Raw genomic sequence first — 25,825 nt, forward strand, 5'->3', positions numbered from 1 at the left:
CCTCACCCACCCGCCCACCGTGGAATTCGCGGCGAGGAGGGGCTGGGCGCCCACGCTCTCCCGTCTCCAGGCAACCGAAAAAACAGAGGCTGAGAGCGCCTGCGCGGCCGTCGGTGGAGGGAGGGCGTGTGGTCTGGAAAACTAAGTCCTGGGGTTTCCCCTGAGCAGGAGCTGTCCTCGAGAGCCTCAGGTACGCGGAAGGGCGGGAAGACATGGGGTCAGCCCCTCGACCTCCCAAGGGCCCGACAGACTGAAGAGCGAGGGCTTGTCCCCAAAGCGGAGTCTCCAGTAGAGGCTTCCCGGCTGAGCCCTACAGGACAGAATGCGACTTAGGCGTTCCGGATCTAAAACCCGTGGCGGCCAGATCAGGTGGTCCCCGCCTCTCAGATTACAGACCTTCTGCCGTCTGTGCCGCGGGGACTCCCTGGGTGAGGGTTTGCCAGCCAGGCACCTGCTGCAGGCCCTGAGCTGCAGCAGCTGTGCTCTTTGGGGTCAAGCATTGTTCCAGCAGGAGGGAAGCCCCGAGAGCTCTTTGTGCCAGTCACTTACCAATGGGCCGCAGTTTTCTCACCTATAAAATGATGGGGCTAGACTCGGAGTCCTAAGGTCCCTAAATTCGAGTCCTGTAACTCTGAGAGAACCCCTCAGTTTACGGGTGAAGAAACTGGAGCCAGCGAGGGGAAGCTGCTTGTCCTGTGTCACAGGCCTAAAAACTGACTTTCAATCCAATAGCTCTTTCCACCTGCTACGGAGTATGCTGTGTATGGCAGAGGCTGGTACTGATGCAAAGGAAAGCCAGGTGACAGGAACACCTGTATCACATTCCTTTTTCTATCCTCAGGACCTAATAAGCACCCGCAAGACATAATAAGTGTTCACCAAATGCTTATTGAGTGAAAGCTCTGGCAGACCCAGCACCACTGTCCCTAAAAAGTCTAAGGGAAAATGTGGGTAGGACAAATGTAGTAACAGTTTACTTTAGCAACCGAGGTGAACCTCAGACAAACTCCTCACATATGTCTGGTTTAAATCTCCCTTAGGCTTCAGTCCATGCCCTGAATGGCTGGTCTCCAGCTGGCACTGCCTCTGCCTGTGGGCATTATGCTCCCACATAATAAAACGGAAGCTCCAGAGCTCCACTCAGCTAAGCAAGACCCCTCTGAAAAAGGTGACTCTTCCCAGCGGTCCTCTATGGGGCACCCGAGGAACAATTTCCAGCAGAAGCTTTTGAGCAACCAAGAGCTGACGCTGGATAATCTCTACACTCACCCCAAATGGAACACCTGCACGAAACCCCGGAGCTACTCCTATCCCCGCTGTGCTGGAATCAGCCAGCAAGATTCAAGAAGCAATCCCCAGGGCCAAGCAAAGTGTTTGTTTTACTCACCAGACCCTCAATCCCGGTATCCCAAAGCAAATAACCAGGAATTCATCTCCTTTACAAAGAAGCGAGTTGGGGTGGACCGGGCATACCCACTGAAACCTGTGTTTCATCGGAAGCCCCATAGTACAGGTGAGGCTGGCACTGATGGGGACCAGAATGTCTCTCCAAGACCCCCTGAGCCAAGAAAGTTTTCATACAGTAGCTTTGGTTCAAGGAACTGGGTGAATTCATCTGTGGTTGGTACAGTTGCTGCCAGTCAGGAGGACAGGGTCATGGCAAACCCCAACAGGATGGAGTGGACGCAGATCCAAAGACTAGAAGCTGCAGGGGAGAGTTTAGAGGAGGAAATCCGCAGAAAAGAGACCCTTCTGAGGGAAAAGCTGAAGAAGACAGAGGAGGAACTCCGAAGGATCCAGAAGGAAAAAGAACAGGCTGAGGAAAACAAAAAAAGAGAGCTACAGAGAATGGTACTCCCCGGGAGGAGAGTTAAAGGCAATAGCAATACCACATACAAACCTATCTTCTCCCCAGAATTCATGTCTGAGGAGGTCTTCAGTAGAGACACGGGAGAGGATGAAACTTGGGGACGGTCTCAAGAAAATTCTAGTCCATTCCAGTTCTCTGATTATGGAATTCAGAAGCTCAAAAGGGAAAGACTGGTGGCAAGCAATAACAACATCCGAGACCGATTCTCAGGGCAATTGAAGGAGACGTTTTCTCAAGCTTCAGAAGCGCCACTCAGTGCTTTGCGGAGGTCCACCAGCAATTCTAGCTCGTCTAGGGCACCACACTCCTCGGGCTCCAGCTGTTCCACTGAAGAGCCAGAACTGGGCGAGTGCAGCCACTGTGGCCGAAAGTTTCTCTTGCTCAGGCTGGAGAGACACTCCAACGTCTGCCGCAGGATGCAGAGTTCCAAGAGGAAAGTGTTTGATTCCTCCAGGGCCCGGGCCAAGGGCACAGAACTAGAGCAGTACTTGAACTGGAAGGGACCAGCCTCAGTCAAGGTAACAAGGGCCTTATGGATTTGCCTTGAGTGGGGATCATTTTAAGAGCCTGTTATATCCTCATCCATTTTCTTTAAAAAAATTTCGTGTGTCATATAGGGAGAAAGTGAGAATTAACGTTTGATTTATTGATTACTACTGTGTGCCAGTCACAGTGATGGGAGCTTTTCATATGATCCTCACCACAACCCTGTGAAGATTTCATTATCTTTTATCAGTTCAAAAATCAAGTGTCAGAGAGGTTGACTTGCTTGAGATCACAAACAGTCTTAAATGACAGTCAGCATATAAATCTGGGTCAGAATTACTCCAAAAATCTAGACTTAAAAAATATATGTCCTTTTGATTATAAAAGTAATAAACACTTACTTTAGAAAATTTAAGAGAATGAAAAATATAAAGAAAAATATTATGAAGCATTTCACTACCCTGAGAGAATTCTTCGCTCTCTGCAGTATATTCTGCTACCTCCCAAGATTAGGACTTGCTACCACTCCTATAACTGTATCTATTTTTTCAAGATTGGCTAATTTTGATATACCTTCTTAGTAAATACATGAAACACAATTGTTTGGAATTCTTTTTCTCCCCATTTAGAGCGTAAACACCTTAAAGATAGAGGACTTTATTTTTTTAATAATTTTTATTGGAGTATAGTTGATTTACAATGTTGTGTTAGTTTCAGGTGTACAGCAAAGTGAATCAGTTATACGTATATATATATATATATATATATATCTCCACTCTTTTTTAGATTCTTTTCCCATATAGGTCATCACAGAATATTGAGTAGAGTTCCCTGTGCTATACAGTAGGTCCTTGTTAGCGATCTATTTTATTTTTTATTTTTATTTTTTAAAATTTATTTTTGGCTGCGTTGTGTCCTCATTGCTGCGCACGGGCTTTCTCTAGTTGCGGCGAGCAGGGGCTACTCTTCGTTGCGGTGCGCAGGCTTCTCATTGCAGTGGCTTCTCTTGTTGCGGAGCACGGGCTCTAGGCACGCGGGCTTCAGTAGTTGTGGCACGTGGGCTCAGTAGTTGTGGCTCGTGGGCTCTAGAGTGCAGGCTCAGTAGTTGTGGTGCATGGGCTTAGCTGCTCCGTGGCATGTAGGATCTTCCTGGAGCAGGACCCGAACCCGTGTCCCCTGGATTGGCAGGAGGATTCTTAACCACTGCACCACCAGGGAAGTCCAGTTATCTATCTTATATACAGTAGTGTATATATCTCAATCCCAATCTCCCAATTTATTCCCCCCCAGCACTCCCTCCTGGCAACCACAAGTCGGTTCCCTACGTCTGTGACTCTATTTCTGTTCTGGAAACAAGTTCATTTGTACCATTTTTTTTTTTTAGATTCCACATATAAGTGATATCATATGATATTTGTCTTTCTCCGTCTGACTTACTTCACTCAGTATAACAATCTCCAGGTCCATCCATGTTGCTGCAAATGGCATTATTTCATTCTTTTTTATAGCTGAGTAATATTCCATTGTGTATATGTACCACATCTTCTTTATCCACTCCTCTGCTGATGTACATTTAGGTTGCTTCCATGTCTTGGCTACTGTAAATAGTGCTGCTATGAACATTGGGGTGCATGTATCTTTTTGAATTATGGTTTTCTCCAGATGTATGCTCAGAAGTGGGATTGCTGGATTAGAGGACTTCATCTTTGGTGAACATTCCTAGCTGCAGAAAAATGTTGTAAAAAGTGACTTTGAGACACTTCCCTACATTTGGGGGAACTTCATAGGCACATTTGGACAGTCAGATCTGGAGAAGATTGTCTGGTGAAGCTTCTACCACCTTGTCAAGGTTATAACACTGGGGTTGTAAACGAGTGTTTCTCAAAGTGTGGCATGCTGACATGCATTTTTTATTTCAGTAATTGTAATGTGTATTAGAAAAGTAAAACATAGTAAGCCCTTGATTTCTAGGAATCATGAATTTAAAGAAAAATAGTAAGGGGGATGAAGTGAAAGTGGTATGCAAATGATCAAAATGCGCCAAAGCCTAGACCACATGATCTCAAAGCCCCGTCCAGCTCTGAGTCTCGTAAACTATGAGAGTGTTATTCTATTTTCATTTCCTTCCAACCCTCCCACTGCCACGCTAGCACCTCTTGTCCGTTAGCACTTTACAGTTTACGTGTGTATTTGCGGGGCCTTTAAAAACTCAAGTTTATGTGGTGCCTGTTAAGAGAAGTCTTTTGCAGTTAGTTATTTCTTTCAGTACGATATGGGAGATCACTACAAGAAAGTCCTTTCCATGTTTAGCGACCATCTCCCTGAAATCCGGTTTCCAACGAGAAGTCAACATTTTGCCCTTGCAGATAATGATATGATCATCAGTTCCTGTTCTTTCCTGTTTTCTTTCTGGTCAACCCAATAATCCACTGGGGTATTCTCTGTCCCACTATAGTGGTTTATTTCTGGCCAGAACCTAAAAGAATCTTGTGTTTCTTAAATTCCCAAATACAGTAGCAATAAAGCAAAAAAAAAAAAAAAAAAAATGGGTTTCTGAGATCAGATGCCCTAGCTTTGTGGAAACTAGTTTGAGGAAATATGTTGCATTGAGGACATCAAGGCAGAAAGGATCTGGATTGAGATGGACTCCTCTCCTTGGACTGTCCCAAGTTTTATTCCAAAGCTTTGTGCCTTTGTAAGCTGAGTAGTTTGTGTCTCTCTGTTATTCCTTCAGTGTACTTGCAAGAACAGGTGATCTTTCTTTTATCCTTTAATATTCACATAACTTCCAGCACATTCATACTCTTGTCTCTCTACTAGACCTTATGTATTTGAGCATAGAGACTATATCTTTGTGCTTTGTGATTAATAAGTGTTAATTGAATAAACTTCAATACAATGAAGAATTAAAGTATAAGTATCATATAGTTGAGGAACTTTCCCCTAATTCAATTCTAAAGGTTCCTAGATACCATCTCTAACACTCTGATTCTCTTGCCTTGTCTGTTTCAGTAAGATTTTCCTGATGGATCCTTCCTTTTCCTTTGATAACATCTCTTCCTATATTCATCACCAAGCAGCTACTTGCTTGCTTTCCTTTTTCTTCTTTTTAAAATTAATTTTATTTTCATCTAAGTAGTATTTGAATACGTTTAAAAAATCATGTAGTACTAAGTGACCTATAATGCAGATCAACAGTATTCTGCCTCATCCCTCTCTGGCCCCTCATCTAGCTCCCACAGGCAGTTCTGATAGATGACTCTTCTGGTATGCATTTCCATATTTCTAAATAATATACTTATTTGCTTGATTTATCAATTTTGCACATTATCTGTTGACCTCCTCTTATGGACACTCTGGGTTCATATCCCCTCTCCTCCCACTTTTCTCCTTCCCTTATCCTTCCATTGTAGTGAAATCACAGTTTTGGGTTAAACCAGTAGTCAGCTATTTATGTGATAATAACCACATAAATTTTGTTCACTGCTGAGTGAACAGATTCTGCCCCTGCCCACATGCACCCAGAGTTAATAATTGACCCATGTTTTAATTTGCTTGGTTTCCTACATACCTAACTCTATTTTTTTTCCCCTGAATGATCTGCCCAGTATCAGACACCTGTTAATGTTTTTCTATCAGTTTGACTTTTTTTTATTCTGGAACCTCCATCCCACCATTCTTTTTCTTCCTGCTCCAGTCCAGACTGGTTCTTCTCCAGGCCTGGTGCAGACCTGTTGTTTGGAACTTCTCTCTGCTTCTCTCCTGTTTCCAGCATCCTGTGTCTTCCTTTTTCTTGCTTTACTATTTGCTTTGCTGAAGCTTTATTAAGAAAGGTGCATGGGAGGCATATTTTTTGTCTTGGGATGAATTAAAATATCTATATAATAGCTTTATTTTTGATTGATGAATTGGCCAGGTAGAGAATTCTAGCTGGAAAATTATTTTCTGTTAGAACTTTTATGGCATTTTCCCACTAGCTTTTAGCATCCAATGTTACTGTTGAGAAATCTAATACCATTTTGATTTCTGCTCCATTATATGAAACCTATAGATTTTTTTCTTTTTCTTAAAGCTTATAGGATTCTCTCTTTATTCTGAAATTCTACAATGATTGTGTTGGATAGTGGGTAGGCCATTTCAGTCTCAAGGGTAGTGATATTTATTTCTAGGAATGTTTATTGTCTTCTTTCTTTAATAATTTCCTCCTTGTGCTTTCTGTTTTTGGAACTCCTGTTAGTCAGTGTTGGACTTTCTAGATTGACTTCCTAATTTTCTAATCTTTTCTACTTTCCATCTTGATCCTTTTTCCCATTCTGCGTAACTTTTCTGACATTATTTTACAACAGTTCTATTTTTTTTTAACTTCTTTATTGAAGTATAATTGCTTTACAATGGTGTGTTAGTTTCTGCTTTATAACAAAGTGAATCAGTTATACATATACATATGTTCCCATATCTCTTCCCTCTTGCATCTCCCTCCCTCCCGCCCTCCCTATCACACCCCTCTAGGTGGTCACAAAGCACCGAGCTGATCTCCCTGTGCTATGCGGCTGCTTCCCACTAGCTATCTATTTTACATTTGGTAGTGTATATATGTCCATGACACTCTCTCACCCTGTCACATCTCACCCCTCCCCCTCCCCATATCCTCAAGTCCATTCTCTAGTAGGTCTGTATCTTTATTCCCATCTTGCCACTAGGTTCTTCATGACTTTTTTTTTTTTTTTCCTTAGATTCCATATATATGTGTTAGCATACTGTATTTCTTTTTCTCTTTCTGACTTACTTCACTCTGTATGACAGACTCTAACTCCATCCACCTCATTACAAATACCTCCATTTCATTTCTTTTTATGGCTGAGTAATATTCCATTGTATATATGTGCCACATCTTCTTTATCCATTCATCCGATGATGGACACCTAGGTTGCTTCCATGTCCTGGCTATTGTAAACAGAGCTGCAATGAATATTTTGGTACATGACTCTTTCTGAATTATGGTTTTCTCAGGGTATATGCCCAGTAGTGGGATTGCTGGGTCGTATGGTAGCTCTATTTTTAGTTTTTTAAGGAACCTCCATACTGTTCTCCATAGTGGCTGTATCAATTTACATTCCCACCAACAGTGCAAGAGTGTTCCCTTTTCTCCACACCCTCTCCAGCATTTATTGTTTCTAGATTTTTTGATGATGGCCATTCTGACCGGTGTGAGATGATACCTCATTGTAGTTTTGATTTGCATTTCTCTAATGATTAATGATGTTGAGCATTCTTTCATGTGTCTGTTGGCAATCTGTATATCTTCTTTGGAGAAATGTCTATTTAGGTCTTCTGCCCATTTTTGGATTGGGTTGTTCGTTTTTTTGTTATTGAGCTGCATGAGCTGCTTGTAAATCTTGGAGATTAATCCTTTGTCAGTTGCTTCATTTGCAAATATTTTCTCCCATTCTGAAGGTTGTCTTTTGGTCTTGTTTATGGTTTCCTTTGCTGTGCAAAAGCTTTTAAGTTTCATTAGGTCCCATTTGTTTATTTGTGTTATTTCCATTTCTCTAGGAGTTGGGTCAAAAAGGATCTTGCTGTGATTTATGTCATAGAGTGTTCTGCCTATGTTTTCCTCTAAGAGTTTGATAGTGTCTGGCCTTACACTTAGGTCTTTAATCCATTTTGAGTTTATTTTTGTGTGTGGCGTCAGGGAGTGTTCTAATTTCATACTTTTACATGTACCTGTCCAATTTTCCCAGCACCACTTATTGAAGAGGCTGTCTTTTCTCCACTGTATATGCTTGCCTCCTTTATCAAAGATAAGGTGACCATATGTGCGTGGGCTTATCTCTGGGCTTTCTATCCTGTTCCATTGATCTATATTTCTGTTTTTGTGCCAGTACCAAACTGTCTTGATTACTGTAGCTTTGTAATATAGTCTGAAGTCAGGGAGCCTGATTCCTCCAGCTCCATTTTTCGTTCTCAAGATTGCTTTGGCTATTCGGGGTCTTTTGTGTTTCCATACAAATTGTGAAATTTTTTGTTCTAGTTCTGTGAAAAATGCCAGTGGTAGTTTGATAGGGATTGCATTGAATCTGTAGATTGCTTTGGGTAGCAGAGTCATTTTCACAATGTTGATTCTTCCAATCCAAGAACATGGTATATCTCTCCATCTATTCGTATCATCTTTAATTTCTTTCATCAGTGTCCTATAATTTTCTGCATACAGGTCTTTTGTCTCCTTAGGTAGGTTTATTCCTAGATATTTTATTCTTTTTGTTGCAATGGTAAACGGGAGTGTTTTCTTAATTTCACTTTCAGATTTTTCATCATTAGTATATAGGAATGCAAGAGATTTCTGTGCATTAATTTTGTATCCTGCTACTTTACCAAATTCATTGATTAGCTCTAGTAGTTTTCTGGTAGCATCTTTTGGATTCTCTATGTATAGTATCATGTCATCTGCGAACAGTGACAGCTTTACTTCTTCTTTTCCGATTTGGATTCCTTTTATTTCTTTTTCTTCTCTGATTGCTGTGGCTAACACTTCCAAAACTATGTTGAATAATAGTGGTGAGAGTGGGCAACCTTGTCTTGTTCCTGATCTTAGTGGAAATGGTTTCAGTTTTTCACCATTGAGGACAATGTTGGCTGTGGGTTTGTCATATATGGCCTTTATTATGTTGAGGAAAGTTCCCTCTCTGCCTACCTTCTGCAGGCCTTTTATCATAAATGGGTGTTGAATTTTGTCGAAAGCTTTCTCTGCATCTATTGAGATGATTATATGGTTTTTCTCCTTCAATTTGTTAATATGATGTATCACGTTGATTGATTTGCGTATATTGAAGAATCCTTGCATTCCTGGAATAAACCCCACTTGATCATGGTGTATGATCCTTTTAATGTGCTGTTGGATTCTGTTTGCTAGTATTTTGTTGAGGATTTTTACATCTATGTTCATCAGTGATATTGGCCTGTAGTTTTCTTTCTTTGTGACATCTTTGTCTGGTTTTGGTATCAGGGTGATGGTGGCCTCGTAGAATGAGTTGGGGAGTGTTCCTCCCTCTGCAATATTTTGGAAGAGTTTGAGAAGGATAGGTGTTAGCTCTTCTCTAAATGTTTGATAGAATTCGCCTGTGAAGCCATCTGGTCCTGGGCTTTTGTGTGTTGGAAGATTTTTAATCACAGTTTCAATTTCAGTGCTTGTGATTGGTCCAACAGTTCTATTTTTATTTTTAGCTATCGCAGTATTAATTTATAATAGTTCTTTCTGGTTCTCTCATTCCTTTTTCATAGTATATATATTCCTGTTTCATAGATAAAATCTCTTCTAACACTCCTTTGTTGATGTTATGATTTTCTGTAAAAAAAATTTCTTCTGCTACCTGCCTTGTTGCTACTTCCTGAGTGTGTATGCATGTGTGTTCATGTACTTGTTTGGTCTCTTCCTTGTTAGAGCTTTACTGACTGTCCGTTCATATTTAAGCTTAAGTGGGGCTTGTTGACTGAGGGCTTTCATATTAGGGTTATCAAACAGTGAGCCTTTTAATTGGGGTCCCTCAGAATCAGCATCTCACCTTTTCTCTCAACTGCTTGGTGCATCCAGAGAACTCTTGCCTCCTATGAGGGCACCTGTGTCTGGTACTCTGGGAGCTGAGTTGGGGAAGGAAGCTGACAGTTAATTCCACAATACATTGTGTACACTTGCCCTTAATCTCCATTTTCAGCCCCTAGATTAACCCTGTTCTCCACTGTGCCTGGATGTCCTGAGTCTGAAACCTGTCTGGTTCAATTTCTCCAGAGAGGGTGCTGGAAGTGTTGGACACTTGGATGTGCAAGGTGGAGAGGAGCCCTGGGAGCCAACCTGTTCTCCGCCCTGTACCTCCCCCTTCCCACTACCTGTATTTCCAAGCACTGAGCCTCTCAGGGGTTCTGCTGGGAAATACGGCTTGCCTCTCAGTACTATCCGCCTTTGCAGGCCCTTAGTTTAAGTCAGCGGTCCCCAGACTTTTTGGCACCAGGGACCGGTTTCGTGGAAGACAATTTTTCCATGGATGGGGCGGGGAGGGGGGTGGTTCAGGCGGTAATGCGAGTGATGGGGGAGCAGCAGATGCAGCTCCGCTTGCTCGCTCACCCGCCGCTCACCTCCTCCTGTGCCGCCCGGTTCCTAACAGGCGGCGGACCAGAACCAGTCCGCAGCCCCGGGGGCATTGGGGACCCCTGGTTTAAGTGCCTCCACTCTGGCAAGTCAGTTATCATTGTTGCTTCTTTCCTGTTCTCTTTGACCTTAATTTCCTGTCATTCTAACGGAGACTCAGGAAGGGGATGAGATAGACACCAAGTTAAATGATCAGTCTTCCTTCAACTTACAGGCTGAACCTCCTTGGAAGAGCAACTGGAAACAGAAGCACGAATCTTTCATCCGTACCCTCCGTCAGGCTCGAGAGGTCCAGCAGGTAATTGCCAAGGGTGGAAACCCCTCCGACCTGCCTCCCATCCTGCCTGCAGAAAATCCAGACTATATTCAGTGTCCTCACTGTAGCCGCCACTTTGCTCCCAAGGTGGCAGAGTGGCACATTCCTAAGTGTACGACCATCAAGAACCGCCCTCCGCCTCCAAGGAAGCACTGCAGTTGAGCAGACAGCAGTGGAAACCTCCTCGATAGTCCAGAAGGCTCTGCTTCTCTTCAGCAGTAAATGGGAGTAGAATAATTTGATGCAGAGCAGAAAGAACTACAACTTTTACATCTCCCAGGTCTGCCTGCAGAGCTGAAATCGGTGAAGAGAGACCCATTGCTCAGCAGCAGAAGGCAACAGGAAGCCTCAGCTTCCCACTAAATCACCGCCTCCGGCTGGTGTGCCTCATGTTATTGCCCTAAGAACTGATGGGTGAGGACACGTAAGAGTAGCGAGTAGGCTACATTAAAGCTCTCTTCTTGCAAGCCTGATTGTGGTTTGTGCTAGTTAAGTGCCTGCATTTGCTGTGCCTTCTTGCCGCTGCCTCTACATGTATGTCTATGGCTTCTGTTAACTCCTCTTGTTCTTGCAAGAAGTTGGCTCGTTGGTATCAGAGGATCACGGTATCTTATAAAAAATACAGTTTTGCTGTAAGGCAAATGACCTCCCCGATACATGGTCCTGGCCAAAAGTCAATACAAGTATGGAAGGTTCAGGCGCCAGTATGTCCTAAACCCTCCCCATGTTGTACCGTGTAATAAAGGGAACCTCATCTTTATGTACAATACTTTACAGGGTAGGGATGGGGGAAAGCACACTATGTCTCTGTAGTTGTTCCTTCCTAATGGATTTCATATGTCCAAAAAAAAAAAAAAAGGAAGGAAGGAACTTCAGTTTCAGCTATTGCTAGCACTCTGCTTTCAAATCAGGTTGGTTTAACGACTTTTAAAATGAAGCAGCAAAATGTACCATCAAAGCAACCTGGGACATTCTGGTGTCACATGTCCCTGCTGATCACATCACAGTAAACTTCTATTCTAGAAACTAAACTTTGAAGGAAAAGATACCAGATCTAAAATTTTCTCTGGGCAGAATCGTGCCTACTGCAAGTAACCTTCATAATTAGGCCTTCAATAAATGGGTTTGGGGAATTTAAAATTAAACAAATAATAAAATGAGTGAGTCTTAGACTTGTCAAACAGGAGAAGTGATGTGATAAGGTAATGTCTGATGGGGGAGATATCAGTTCAGGTAGGATGAAGCTAACACAACAGATTTGAAATACTAGTAAGATTACTGTCCTGAGAGCATCACTCAAATTGTTAGTTTAAAACACTGGAGAAAAATCACCTAACCTGACCTGGGCAAAGGGGACTGTGCAGACCACAAAACCACATTTACTAAACTACAGATGGCCACTCACTCTTGTTCCATTTCCTCTGCAGCTTCTGCTGAGTGGCTGGGCTAACAGATCAGACCAATTTGATATGCAAGTTTAAGGCTTTAGCTGTGAAGCTGCTAGACACTAGGCTAAAAAAAATCATATGCTTCAAAAAACAGCATATATTGCTTTATGCTCTTCATAACTGTTACAAAGAAAGAGAGGTATCACATAATAGGGCTTTTGGTTGGTCATTTAAAGAAAACTCACAGAGAGACACTGGATATTTAACCCAATATATACATCCTCCAGTCAAGTTTAATGAGGTACCCACTTTAAGTTTCACACTTGATGGTAAAAGCAATAGGTGACTAGAATGAGTGGTGGCCAAGGTCACACAGTGGTAGCCTGTGGACTGCTTTGCCCCGCAGGTATGTTTTATTTGACTGACACAGTATTAAAAATATAATCCGACGTTAAAAAATTAGGATATGGAGCATCTTTTGAAAAACTGCAAGTTCTGGAAACCCTGGGCCTGCAACCCTATATAGCACCAACTGAGTGGGGTTTAGAATCAGTTGCTCCTTCCAGATGGGGTGGAGCACGCAGATCACCACAGCCCCGCCTGGCGTGCTTCACTTATTTGCCTTGTCTGCCTGGTCTGGAACCCCTGGATGACGTTATAAAGGTCACAGACCAGGGGCCTCCAGGGAGAACAATTGTTGTGTGTGTGGGGAGTGCTTTGTTATGCTGCTAGAGGAACAAACGTCAATGCCATAGTGTTCCCTTCGATCTCAACATGTTTAGGCCTTTGATTATATCAGGAATATCTATTAGCCTTTTAAATTTAGCTTGATCGGATCTTTGGGAAGAAGAACCTTTTTCTATCTACGTCTCTTCCTAGATAGCAGAGGATGACAGAGAATAAATAAATGCTGCTTGTTAATGTCCGTGTGTTATACTACTTTATCCAAGAACCTTTAGTGCAAGTAGATGCTATAAATTTTAAAGTTCAAAAGGTTAAGCAATGAGAAAAAATCTTACGGTGAAACTCACTTCGTTAAAAAGTATATGCAGTGTATTGAATGCAGCACAGCACCTTTGGCCAACATTTGCTTTAGGTCATCAGTTTGTCACTTTTCACAACTACACAGGAGGTAGCAGAGATGTGATACAGTGTTTTTCTCCCTAATGTTCGTAATTCTGTGAGGTTTAGTGATCAGCATGTTTATTTCCATAGTTAATCATTGAAGCAATAAATGATTTTTTTGCTTTGTGGCAGGAAGGAACTTGTTTCGTGGTCCTGACTACAGCCCACTCTGCCCTGACACTATCATGAATAATATTTCTTTGGAGGCCCAAGGATGCTCATTTGAAATAATTCATTTACAATACATCCTTGCACCAGAGTTGTTCTATTATGAATGTTTCCAAATATACGGCAAAATCAAATGAAATGTGAGTTAAGTCTGCTCTTGCTCTAAACTTCAGTGAAATGTTCAGCCAAGAGAAGTTACAACTTGGCTATGCCAGGGAGACCAAATACAGTTCAGCCTTTGTGAGGGAAAACAGTTTTACAAACATAAACTGGCAGTATCACTTGAAAAAGCCCACTGTGGAGATAAGTACAAGACATGACCCTTCCTCTTTTAATGGCTCATCTTTTTCTCCTTCTGCATTTTAAGCACTATATTGTAGAAGTTTGGGGGGAAAAAAAGTTGCAGCAGCAAAAATGATTCTATTAGTAAGAAAAAGAAACTGGCAAGAAGCAAAGATTATTTCTGTGCAAATGTCCCTTGCATTGTTTCTGTTACAAGACCATTTATTTCTTTATTTATATAAAGACTCACTGAATCAAAAATTCACGAAGGCCTAGAGTCTGCGTGTTTTATCCCCAGTGACTAAGGTCCATGCGTAGGCTCACTGAGGCATAGCACTGATTGAGAGTTTAAATGTTTATTTAAAACAGAAATGTCAAACCACTCCACCCTCAACCTTTCAAACATCTGGCTAACAATAAGCTAATTCTTCAGCAACAATGTCAGAGCAGAGGAGTAACTCGGGTTATACTATAACTCAAAAGCAATACTACTGGAAAACTTAAAACACCTAGGGCTACATAAAGAAGAAAAGTAGGACGCAATTTAAGAGAATTAGCTACAGAAAACCATTCAAAGGCATTTCTGCTGCCTCACCTTTTACTTTTTATCTGATGCATGGCTACCACCTTTGAACTGGTTTCTGTTTGCGTAGCTTTTTGGTGGGAAAAATCATATGGCTATCCCAGGCACAATTTGGGAAAGTGCAAATTGTCTCTAAGGCACAGAACTTAGATTCTCAGCCAGATTAACAGCAAACCTAGACTTCCCAAGGGAACATGCTAGAGAAAACGACCCCAGCGTTCCACTGCTAGAGAGTGACTTCCCCTCCGGACCAAGAGCCCAGCTCTCACCCTCCCTTCAGTGCTCACTTTCATCCCATAGTCTCAGCAACGTGCCCATGTTCCTCGGTTCCATGGCAGAAGCAATACTCATGATTAACACCCAAAATGACCCTGCCTCTCAGGCCTGCTGAGATGGTGAGCATGAGGGATACAGGAACGTGAAAGGCCAGTCAGTCCTTAAAAAAAAAAAAAAAAATCAAAGTTGCATTTACATGATGAATCAAAACCCATTGTTAGGGTTTGTTGCAAACCCCAAGTCCCCAGAACTTGCAACTTTAATCCAGGGTTGGCCCCTTCCCTTATTTTAAGAAAAGGCTTCAGTGATTACATTAGTACCATTGTACTAGGCTTCCCAGAATTGAGAAAACAATGGGAATATTAAACCAGAGAAGATCCCATTGAATAGAGTTGCCCATCCCCAGCTGAGGGGTTTTCCCGGAGCAGCAGCCTTTACACCACCAGTTTTAGGGAAATGGCAATTTCCATTGCACAGGTCCTTCCAAAATATTAAATAGATATCAAACATTCATTTTTTGGTTGGGGAAAATGAAACAAAAATTAATTTAGCTCTTTCTACGGAGGTAGGATATGAGACTCATCAAGGCAGCTCCTGTGACTCAAAATACTAAAGGCTAGGTGGAACCACAATGCTCACATCCTTAAGTAAAGCCATCAAATGTTTCTAGGACACTTTCTCTCTTTGGGAAAACTAGCTTGCTCTTGTCTACAAGGACATGAAGACACGGGGATCGGAAGGGAGCTCTCAGCCAAATTCCTCTCACTTGGCAGGCTCCTCCTGTTCTGCTAGGCTTCAGGGACTACCTGGTCTGGGGGCTGGCTTTGGGCCGCTCAAGTAGGAAAGATGATACAGATTCACTGATATGGCTTCATAAAACACCAAAAGGGGAAACATACTGACTAGACATATAGAAAGGGAGCGGTTGGGGCTGCTGATGTCAAGATTAGAACCCTAAGAGCCATGAAGGCAGAGGCACAAGAAGTCTTCTCAGGGGCACAAGACTCAGTCACTCTTGGCCCTCTCGAAGACACCGAGTAGAGGCAGCTGAAGCAGGACCTCCCCTCACGGTTTCCTCTGAAGTCCATTCCTACTGCCCCACGGACTCAATTCTCTACGAGATGCCTCATCTCTCAGAGGAATCTTCCAAAGCTAGGAAATCCCACCCTGCGTTGGCCACAGCCTGACACTCCTGCTGTGTGACGAGGAGGGACCTACCCTTCTTTCTCTACTCCTCATTGAAGAAGTCTCACTCAACCCTCAGAGGAAAAGCCATCTAAGCCCACTGCTCCTCCTCAAGCATTTAGCTGCACAAAATAATTGAACTTTCTGAAAACAAGCCGGAGATTGACTCCACCTGGACTCCACCATACTTTCCTGGACTAAGGCTCCTGAGAGGGCTTAGAACACTTCACCACTCTCCAGATGACCCTGGATGCGCCACACCTGGTTCCAGCCCACTCCAGCTTTACACTTTAACCTCTTCCACCCAGAGGTGCAATGCCTGGTGTTGAATTCCCAAGGCAGCTTCCAATTAATGGTGAAAATGGTAAGTGGGATGTAAGCTGCTACCAGCAAAATTAAGGTAAGCATTGTGTCTCCTCTTCAAAGGTGGGATCACCAGATGAGGTACAGAGCTGCTGTTGCTATGGCAGTCACTGAGGACAAAGCCAGGGCCATGGGGCCCTTCCATTCTCCAACACAAAACCACTCCTAGATCCTATCTAATAGGCAATGCTACTCTCCAAGTGTACATGGAAAGTGCTTCAGAGCCTCCGCCGCCCGCTCCTTGTCTGCAAGTGAACGAAGCCAGGAAAGCGCTCTCTGCGTTCAGTAAGTGTGCTGTGAAGGTCTTTGGATTCCAGTTTCCTGGAGGCTATACAGGCTCAGGAGACTAGAGGCTGGGTCTACAGGAGTCTGTTCCCAGGAGGCACCAGGAATCTGAATCTAAATCAGGCTTTGGATCCATTTCCATCTCTTCCTTTGCTGTCTGAGTTCCTTTGGAATGCATCCCCACCTGTCCAGATAAAACACAGGTCCAGGTTAACAACATTGCCACCTAGTTACAGTATTTCAGGACTAGATTTTCAATGCCGACCTCTAAGAATGTGTAGCCATGGTTTTGTGAGGAGCTCATACTACTACCTTAATAATAGGACCTTAGATAAAGTCCACACTCGTACATTTGTTGCAGGTAGGGTGACCAAGTGTCGTGGTTTGCCCAGGACTGCAGGATTTTCTGGGATGCAGAACTCTTCAGTTTTAGAACTCAAACAGCCCTAGGCAAAACAATCCTCCTCCCTCCTACAGCTGCCAATCACTCCATGCTTACTTCAAGTGTGTATATTACTTTCCAAAGTACTTTCATAGACATTATTTCATTTAATCCTCAAAACAACCATACAACAACTATTTTCTTCTTTCAGGTGAGAACCAGGGCTCAGAGAAACAAAGTAATTTGTCCAAACACATAAACCTGGTAAATGGCAAAGCCAAGGTTGACAGTATTTCCCTAACCTAGTTCACTCTATATAGAGCTATACTATGGCCCTTTAAAAACGACGCAAGCAGCATCACCGGTGAAGTATTTTTACCAAAAATGTTTAACTTGAACCTAATCAAGCCTTAAGTCTAACTTCCAGTTCACAGAAATGACAGGATGACAGAAGAATAAGATAAGCAATGTCTCAGGAAAATAAGGCAAATCCAGAATGTAGGACATTCTGTTAAACTGACCCTGTTTCTTCAACAAACCAATGCCATGGAAATCTTTTTTAAAAACGGGGGTAGATGACAACAACAATAATCCAAAAAGAAATGCACAAGACTTCTAAGAAATGATAAAACTTCATGTAAGAACATAAAGGAAGACTTGAATAAATAACTATTCAAGGCTGGGAAGACTCAGCATTACAGACGTGTCAACTCTACTCAAATAAAGATACAATTCAAAGCAAATCTAATAAATTCCAATATAAATACCAAAGGGAGTTTTGAGAAACTTCACTTTTGAGGAATTCTAAGATTCATACAGAAGAAGCAATGTGCAAAAATAGCCAATGTAACCCCGGAAAAGAACAAAAAGGAGCACAGGACTTTCCTTACTGGGAATCAAGACATTCAAAACTCTAGTATTTTAAATAGGACTAATTAAATAGCTCAAAGCAACAGAGAGCCTAAAAATGAACCCGTGTGTATTTGGATATTTACAATATATTAAATGTGATCTTTCAAATCAGTGAGGGAAGTATGGATCACTGAATAAAATAAGTTTAAAATGTTAAAAAAAAAGGGGGGGTAGGAGTGGTGATGGAGGGAATTGTTCTAGATTAAAAGAAATGAGAAACATAATAGTGTAAAAGGGGGTTCTTGACTGGTTTCTGGTCTAATAAAAACAGTTATAAAGGACATTTTTATGGGAAAACTGGGAAAATTTGAGTATCAACTGGGTACTAGATGAGAATTGAGAATACTAGTGTTATTTTTGTTAAGTGTGATAATAGTACTGTGGTTCTCCAGAAGAATGACATCTTTATTTTTAGATATGTGTAATAAAGTATTTCGGGAGGCTATGTCATGACTTTCATAATTTACTTGAAAATGGTTTAGCAAAAAGAGAAAAAGGAAAAAAAATACACGCACATACACACACTCATATTTCAAATATACAGATAAATACCTACACATATTTTAAACATACACACATACACAGACACAAACACATTTGAAATAATTACAGCAACATGTTAACAACGGTTGAACCTAGATGGTGGATGTATGGGTGTCCACCGAACTGTAATGTTTAAAGTTTTTCATAATAAGTAGAAGAAAAAACAAAGGTAACAAAAATACAATGGAAGTTAGGTGATGAAATGATTCAATCCAGGTGCCTGAAGAAGGACCAAGCATCTGGGATTAATTACAAATGTTACATCATCAAAAGGTAAGTACTTGCAAAGAAGTAAGCCTATTTCAGGCATTGGTGTTTTGTTTCTGTGATTCTTCAAAACAGAATTAGAAATTCAATTATTCTTTTAATGCTCTCACCTGCTGCCCTCCTTCTAATTTCTTGTTCAGCTTCTGTAGCTGGGTAAAAATCTGAAGGTTTTCTTGCTGTAACTTCTGTTGTTCAGCCAGACACTTCAACACCAGACCCTGCAGTCTCTCAACCTCCACCTGCAGAGCACTGCATGCACAGGTAGGAGTCAAGGGTGTTCCCTTCCCAGCGCATGTTCCTGCAGGATTCAGCCGAGGTGGCTAGAGAGACAGGAGGAAAGGGTCATAGGAGGTTCTGCCCGGATGCTACAGCTCCCCAATCCAAATGTCCTCTAAGTGCTACCAGATTTTACTTTTACAGTAACAATATAAAACACATACACATGAAGTAAATGGAAGAGAAACAGAAAACTGCTGGGATTACAGTAGAACCTGGCTCTAACACAACAGAGCAAGAGAACTCTCAGTGCCTCAGTCTGCATTATGGTAAGGTAAAAGAATAATCATCTATTTTGGAGAACTTTGTGAAAAATTTTAAAGTCATTGATATCTTCCGATTTAAAATGCTGAAGTGAGAGAATGCACAATTTGGTTTGGAACAAGTCTTTTTTTTTTTTTTTTTTGGCACGCGAGCTTTCTCTAGTTGTGGCAAGCGGGGGCTACTCTTCGTTGTGGTGTGCGGGCTTCTCATTGCGGTGGCTTCTCTTGTTGCGGAGCATGGGCTCTAGACATGCGGGCTCCAGTAGTTGTGGCACACAGGCTCAGTAGTTGTGGCTCGCAGGCTCTAGAGCGCAGGCTCAGTAGTTGTGGCGCACTCTACTCTATGTGCTCCATGGCATGTGGGATCTTCCCAGATGGAACAAGTCTTTCTGATCACAGTGAGGACACCATGATTCAACGGGTCAATATTCATGAAATGTAGTGGATCACACTTTAGAAGAGATTTAAGAGATGTTCAGTAAACAGGATAGCCAAAACAATTCAAGACGGCTGACAGAGGAATTAAAATGTTTACCTTGAAGTTTCAAAGGCTTTATTTCCTCTTCTGGGAAGCTTTTCAATTATCCTAGCCTGGATTTTTCTCCCTTCTTCTACTGTACTTTGTTTATAGGAAGGGTCAACAAATGATAGCCCATGGGCCAAATCCAGCCTACTGCTTGTTTTTGTAAATAAAGTTTTATTGGAACATAAGCATGCCCATTCATTATGCATTATTTTTGGCTGCTTTTGTGCTACGATATCAGTATTGAATGGTTGCAAGAGACTGTATGGTCCGCATAGCCTAAAATAATTACTATGTAGCCCTTTAGAGAAAGTTTGATGATCCCTGGTTTACAGTTTTATTGAGATATTTACCACAATTTGATTTCTACCGAAGTTAGGTATACATGCATTGCTCCCCCAGTAGACTACAAGTATTATTTCTTACTTACATTTAGAACCTCCAACCTACCCCAGCAGTGTCATGAAAAATTGGATTTGAATTTTGGAATTTCAGTTTTGGTACTTCTGAGGCAGAGAGAAAAGAAAGACAATCATCTGGTATAGAAAGATGTGGGCCTGTCAGAAATGTGAAAGGGCAGATACTTTTCCACAGAAATCAGTTTAGCCTTGCGTAGAGGCTTTAAGCACTACTGAACAGACAGTATGAGTTGATGCTGGGCAGCTGGGAAACCAATGAAGCTAGAGGGGAAGACAGTGAGGCCAGGAGAACTGGGCAGAGCTTACAGCCACTGTTTACCTAGTTGTGATTTAAAGGCAAAAGCTCAGTTACCCAGGCTCCTGCTGGGGGCTTGTGTTCCAAAGGAGCTTCAGAGCCCACCTTGAGTCCTTGTAGCTCTTCGTAGGGCAGAGTATCTTTCTCAGATTCTGAAAAAGCCGCACTTAGGGGGGATGGGCTGTCAGGCATAGGGATGAATTCTGCATTTTCCAGCTCCTATGTATAAGAGAAAGAATCTCATCAGTTCTGTTTGAGCCATTTACTTTCGCCCAAATTCCCTTCTTGCTATAGCTTTCACTCTGTCGTGACATCAGCACCCTCTAGTGGAGCAGGACAGTTGTGGTTTCAACATAGCTCGCCCTACCTGTCAACATCCTGCCATTCCTTCCTCTGAGGAGTGAATAGTGAAGCGAATTCAAACTCAAATCCAAGAACATTTTGGAGTCTGACATGTTTCTCTAACACACTCAGTCTACACAGGCTGTTCAGTAAGTTGGGAAGCTCTAAGGTGATGGCAGTGAGGCCAACTGCCAGGTTGCTAAAGGCTGAGGCTAAAGCTTTAGATAGAACTGTGTGCTGCTTCCTCCATTCATATTCCTATGTAGCTATCAAGTTTAACCTTATTATAGAGGGAGCTTTAAATCTACAGGTTCTCTCTTTGGTGGGGGGGGGAGTGTAAAAAATTTAAAATTTCTCTAACTATAAATGTTGACTGTAGAAAATGTGAAAATACAGATGGGCAAAGGGAGATGATAAAAATCACCAGTAATTCCATCACCCACAGATAACCACTGTTAAAGCATTTCTCTACCATAAGGCATTCCAATTGCCCCAATATTCTACTTCTACGAACCACAGTACAAAATCTAGAAGCTTAATCTTTGCATGCATGCATTATAAAAACTGCCTTCAAGGAAGGCTGCATTAATTTCCATTCATTTAAGTAATACAGGTATGAGCACATCTTATATCTTTTCTTGTCAGGAAGAAAAAGGATTAGAGGTTTGGTGATTTCGGTTCAGGTAGAAATCAGAAACCTAGATGCCTGCTGCAAAACGCTTGGATAGGACATGGGAAACAGATCCTTTCTAGTCCCTACAGAGGTACCTCTACCAAAGGAATTACCTTTCGAAGCCAGCCAGGACAGGAGCTGCTGGCCCCACTACCGATCCTCACGGCCTCCGTGGGACTGACTAAACCTTCCATTCCTCGGTCTGCTTCCATTGTTCCTCGGAAGCCTCCACTTGGATCAGGAGTTTCAGATTCCTGCTGACTGTCCTCTTCTTCTCCCCTACCGCCACCGCTGCCACCTCCTGGGCTAGAGCTCTGAACCACTGACAGATACACAGCACAGAAATAGAAAGCTTTGCTATGCAGCAAGATTTACCATCTGATAGCCCCACCGACCCCTGGAGAGGTTCCTAGAGTTGCGTGAAGCAGAACAGCAACAGTGTAAGTCAGATACTTGGGACTAAATTTTTAGTTTTATACAAGGTACTGTGTATCGGTATCTTTATAGCAATATTCACTTCTACTTTCCAAACTTGCTTATCCTTATGTCCACAGCAGATTATCAATGTTCTACAGCATTACTGAATACTCACCCCAACCACAGCATCCATGCCTTAACAGATATACCCAGACTCCAACATCCTTCATAGAGGTTCATCTTATATACAAAGCTATTTCACATTTGAGCCAAACACCTCTTAAAGTTGCCAGATAAACTCACCATTAACTCCCTTTCCGGGGAAACACCTGAATGGAGAAGTCCTCAACCGTTAAATTCATTAAATTCTTTAATGACTATTCGTAAGAATTTTAAAAATATGATGGCTGGTTCTTTAAATATCATGCAGCATATTCCGAATTACATTTAATGAAGATGAGTTGATGTACAGTCAGGAAATGAAACTGAGTTTTAATATGGACCAAAGAAAAATATAACTAAGAAAGTAATTTGCCAAAGCTAAAAAAAAAAAAAAAAATTGCATGGTATATTCTGAAGTTAAATGTAAAAGCTTATTTATGATCACCAGCTAACCTGGCTTGAGGACTGACTATGCCACACTGTGATCTTACCGAAGCAGCAGAACTGTAGATGCCAAAATAACCTTTTAAGCTTGCTTTTTGTTTTAAATGGCCTTTAAAAATTATGTTACATTTGACATACATATTAAGACTATTTTTAACGTATGTGTAAGTTTTGATGCCTAACAAAATAACCATACATGCATCTACTACATGAAAGTACAATTAGTTTCCAATACGGTAGCCATTAGCCAAATATGGTTATTTAAACAGAATGAAAAATGCAGTTCCTCAGTCGCAAGAGCCACTTTTCAACTGCTCAACAGCCACATGTGGCTGGTGGCTATTATACTGGACAGCACAGACATAGAACATTTCCATTATTGCAGAAAGAGCTATGGGACAGGGCTGAACAAGAATATTACCTGTATTGCTCCATCTGCCTTGTGAATTCCTTCCTTCTCTGGCCTCCTACCTACATATAACTACTCTGATTAATTTTGTATTTTTCATTTCTTCTTGCAAAAAAAAAAAACTTTATCACATACTTAGGTATCCTTAAGCAATATATTATTTATTTTGCTTGTTTTTGAACTTTATAAAAAGGCAGGTAGTCTGCTGCAACTTGCTTTTTACATTTCACATTATGGAAATATTTGTAGATGTTGTTCATTTTAACACATATAATATTCCACTGGATGGTTATAACATATTCAACCAACAAATATTTATTGAGCATTTACCATTTGCCAGGCATTCTTCTAGGCAATGTGGATAAAATTATTGAATAAAAAAGACAAAAATCGTTGCCCTTACAGAGTTTATATTTTCCAGACAATGGACATTTGCTTTTAATCTTATGTTTTTCCTTTAAATACTGTTCCAGTAAAACGGAGCTGTAATGTAACAGCTGTGCTTAGCAAAAAGGTATTTTATCATTTGTGACAGATATTAATATGCACAAACAGATGCTGAGCAATGGATTACTAAAGGAAACTAATAAAAGGTATGATGTGTGTTTGTGTAAACTAGAGCTCAACAAGTCTAGATCAGATTTTCAACTGTCTTTTTGGAGGATTAGTCTGCTTTCATTCTGGGTCTTCATCTGTTTTGATTGCACAAAATATCAGAATCCAGTTCTGAGACATCAAAGACTACAGGTACTCTAGCTAATGGAAAACCAAAAGGAACACAGATTCAATTTCCTAGCATGGCCCCAAATAAGAGAACCGTGAAGAAAGCAGCCAAAGGAAAAGTATTAGAGAGGTTTGGGCTGATTTTCCCAACTACACTGAAAGTTTAGCCAACTTTTAATTCTAAGGGCTTATTCTGAAGGACTACTTCTATAGATTGGAATACCCCTGGGAACACTATGGAAGTAAAGGGTAGACAGAACCCATAGCCCCTAGCATTGTAAGAAAAGAAACAGTACGTAAGTCACAATACAATGTTGGGCAAGCCACATAATTACTCCCACATGTGTGGTGGCAAAGACGTACTCTCCCTCTGACCGCAATGTAAAAGTCATAACTTACTGTGAAATCTACCAAACTATGACCTTCCCTCTTGATCACTGTATTCCTCATTTCCCAAAGATATTTCCTATTTCCTTTTTTGGGAGACTGCACGGAATTCAACCCAAAGACTCACACCTCAGAAAACCACTGGTACCTGAGATACTGCTACTTACCAGTTCCGATGGATAAACCACTGCTATTCGAACGGATGGTCTTAGAATTCAATACTTTCTCTGAGGAAAAATATTCAGTAGGTAAGCATTGTTTACAGCCAGAGACAGGAAAAGTGACAGCCTAGGACAGGGAGTTAATCTAGGAGATAACTGCTATCTCTCACACCAGATATAAATATTATAAGCCAAGCACCAATAGCTACTCTAACTATATTCAACTATGTAGCAATTCTCCACCTTAACTATTCTTTGGAATCACCTGGGAAGCTTTAGAAAGTAGAAATGCCTAGGTCCCACCCCAGAGGTTCTGATTTAATTGGTCAGGACAATGGGATTTCTAAAAACTCCTCAACGCGCAGCCAAGGTTGTGAACCACTGACCTAAAGAATGAACTTGTAAACCCTCACACAGACCTTTACAATTTGTTCATAACAAAGGAATCTTTATGCAGAAAGCAGTTATGATTTAGTTTCTTTTTAAAGGTGTACTGTATGTTTCTCACAAAAGCATGAGCACAGATAAACTAATTAGTGGACTACTAGAAGTAACAAATTCTACGGCGAGGGGGGCAGAGCCCGAAGTTATCATAAGACAGCAAACGACAATGTTCTATTCCTACCACTAGATATGGCATCACTGACAATTATTAAGACTTACACAAGTAGCTTCTTTTCTTCAGGACACTTCTGTTTGCCAGAATGTGACCACCAGTAACTTAGATGTGGGTCTATCCTCTGTCAAAGCCATCCTAACCAACACATATGGAACCCTTACCAACAATGAGAATGGTGTGCCAGCCTCGGCAAGATAAGTCTGGGACGTGATGCAGAGATCCAAAGATAGGCCGAGGCCATGAAGTGCAGATATCAGAGCCATGTGGTCTCTCTGTGGGGGTCATTGCCAGGCGACCATTACCACCATTGCCCCAGGCAAAAATGTGATTATCTAGACAAAAAAATTTAAACAGCAGACAATTGAACAGAACACTGGCTTCCCAACTCCTCTGGGTTCCCCATCTTTATGCCCTGGAGCTAAAAAGATTTTCCACCATGTATAAAACAAGGGAAAGCTATTTATTCCCCTATATAAAGCCTAAACAACTCCTGATGCCACCCAGGTAAAAATGACCACCGCTCCTACATACTGCTATCCATTCATTCACTCATTCAACATTTTTGGTCATTCATTCAAATAATTATTGGGCATCTACTTCATGACAGGCACTGCTGGAAGTGCTAGGAAGAGAGCAGAGAACAAAACAAAGTTGCTGCCCTTGTGGAACTGACATTCTAGTGGGGAGAGACTGATAAATAAATTACTTCAGGTAGCATTAAGTGCTAAGAAGGAAGATAAACAATAAAGAAAAGTGGAAATAAACAATAATAGTAGGGTATCATTACTTTAGACAGGGTAGTCAGAGAAGTACTTGTTGATACTTGAGCAGAGACCTGATTGAAGTGAGAGAGAACCAGGTGGATATTTAGGGGAAGAGCTTTCCAGGCAGAGGGAATAGCAAAGTGCAAAGTATGTATCACAAACACAACACAGAAGTCCTCTGCAGCTGGAGCAAAGTAAAGGAGGGGACGGTGGCCACAGAAGAGGTCAGGGGTGACTGAAGTCTGGGTCATGCAGGCCATTCCAATGACTTTGGTTTTTCCTGTTTGAGATAGGAAACTAGTAGAGATTCTGAACAGTAGGTATTTAAAAGGATCCCCCAGGCTACCATGAGGAGAACTGACTGCAGGGGCCCAAGG

General features: G+C 41.7%; 2 protein-coding genes across 4 annotated transcripts in view; one reads left to right on the forward strand and one right to left on the reverse strand.

Moving 5' to 3' along the window:
• Positions 1–76: 76 nt before the first annotated feature.
• Positions 77–11,810, forward strand: ZC2HC1C (zinc finger C2HC-type containing 1C). Of its 2 annotated transcripts, XM_061182742.1 has the most exons (4): positions 77–190; positions 1,041–2,388; positions 10,711–10,794; positions 10,900–11,810. In XM_061182742.1, exons 2-4 carry the CDS (start codon positions 1,060–1,062, stop codon positions 10,972–10,974), a joined length of 1,488 nt encoding a protein of 495 aa, XP_061038725.1. In that variant the 5' UTR covers positions 77–190; positions 1,041–1,059; the 3' UTR covers positions 10,975–11,810. The 2 variants fall into 2 exon arrangements, with proteins under 2 accessions (XP_061038725.1, XP_061038724.1); XM_061182741.1 differs by having other exon boundaries at positions 10,711–11,810.
• Positions 11,811–13,984: 2,174 nt separating this feature from the next.
• The window catches only part of NEK9 (NIMA related kinase 9), a 36,143-nt gene continuing 24,302 nt past the window's right edge, over positions 13,985–25,825 (reverse strand). Inside the window, exons 17-22 of one of the 2 annotated variants that reach the window (XM_061181079.1) lie at positions 24,846–25,016; positions 24,072–24,131; positions 21,476–21,684; positions 20,453–20,566; positions 18,682–18,891; positions 13,985–16,651 (exon numbers count right to left, since the gene is read on the reverse strand). In XM_061181079.1, coding sequence (XP_061037062.1) covers positions 16,529–16,651; positions 18,682–18,891; positions 20,453–20,566; positions 21,476–21,684; positions 24,072–24,131; positions 24,846–25,016 — 887 coding nt within the window. In that variant the 3' untranslated portion in view covers positions 13,985–16,528. Of the gene's footprint in view, positions 16,652–18,681; positions 18,892–20,404; positions 20,567–21,475; positions 21,685–24,071; positions 24,132–24,845; positions 25,017–25,825 lie in introns of both variants that reach the window. The other variant, XM_061181078.1, reaches the window with a different exon arrangement.

This window comes from Eubalaena glacialis, chromosome 2, assembly GCF_028564815.1.
Source record: "Eubalaena glacialis isolate mEubGla1 chromosome 2, mEubGla1.1.hap2.+ XY, whole genome shotgun sequence".
NCBI classification, from domain to species: Eukaryota; Metazoa; Chordata; class Mammalia; order Artiodactyla; family Balaenidae; genus Eubalaena; species Eubalaena glacialis.

What these genes read in the sequence shown, in the direction of transcription:
- ZC2HC1C (XM_061182741.1), top strand. Translation starts at nt 1,060, where the DNA reads ATGGCTGGTCTCCAGCTGGCACTGCCTCTGCCTGTGGGCATTATGCTC. An exon ending in AGGGACCAGCCTCAGTCAAG is followed by an intron (nt 2,389 to 10,710) that starts GTAACAAGGGCC and finishes TTCAACTTACAG; the next exon opens with GCTGAACCTCCTTGGAAGAG.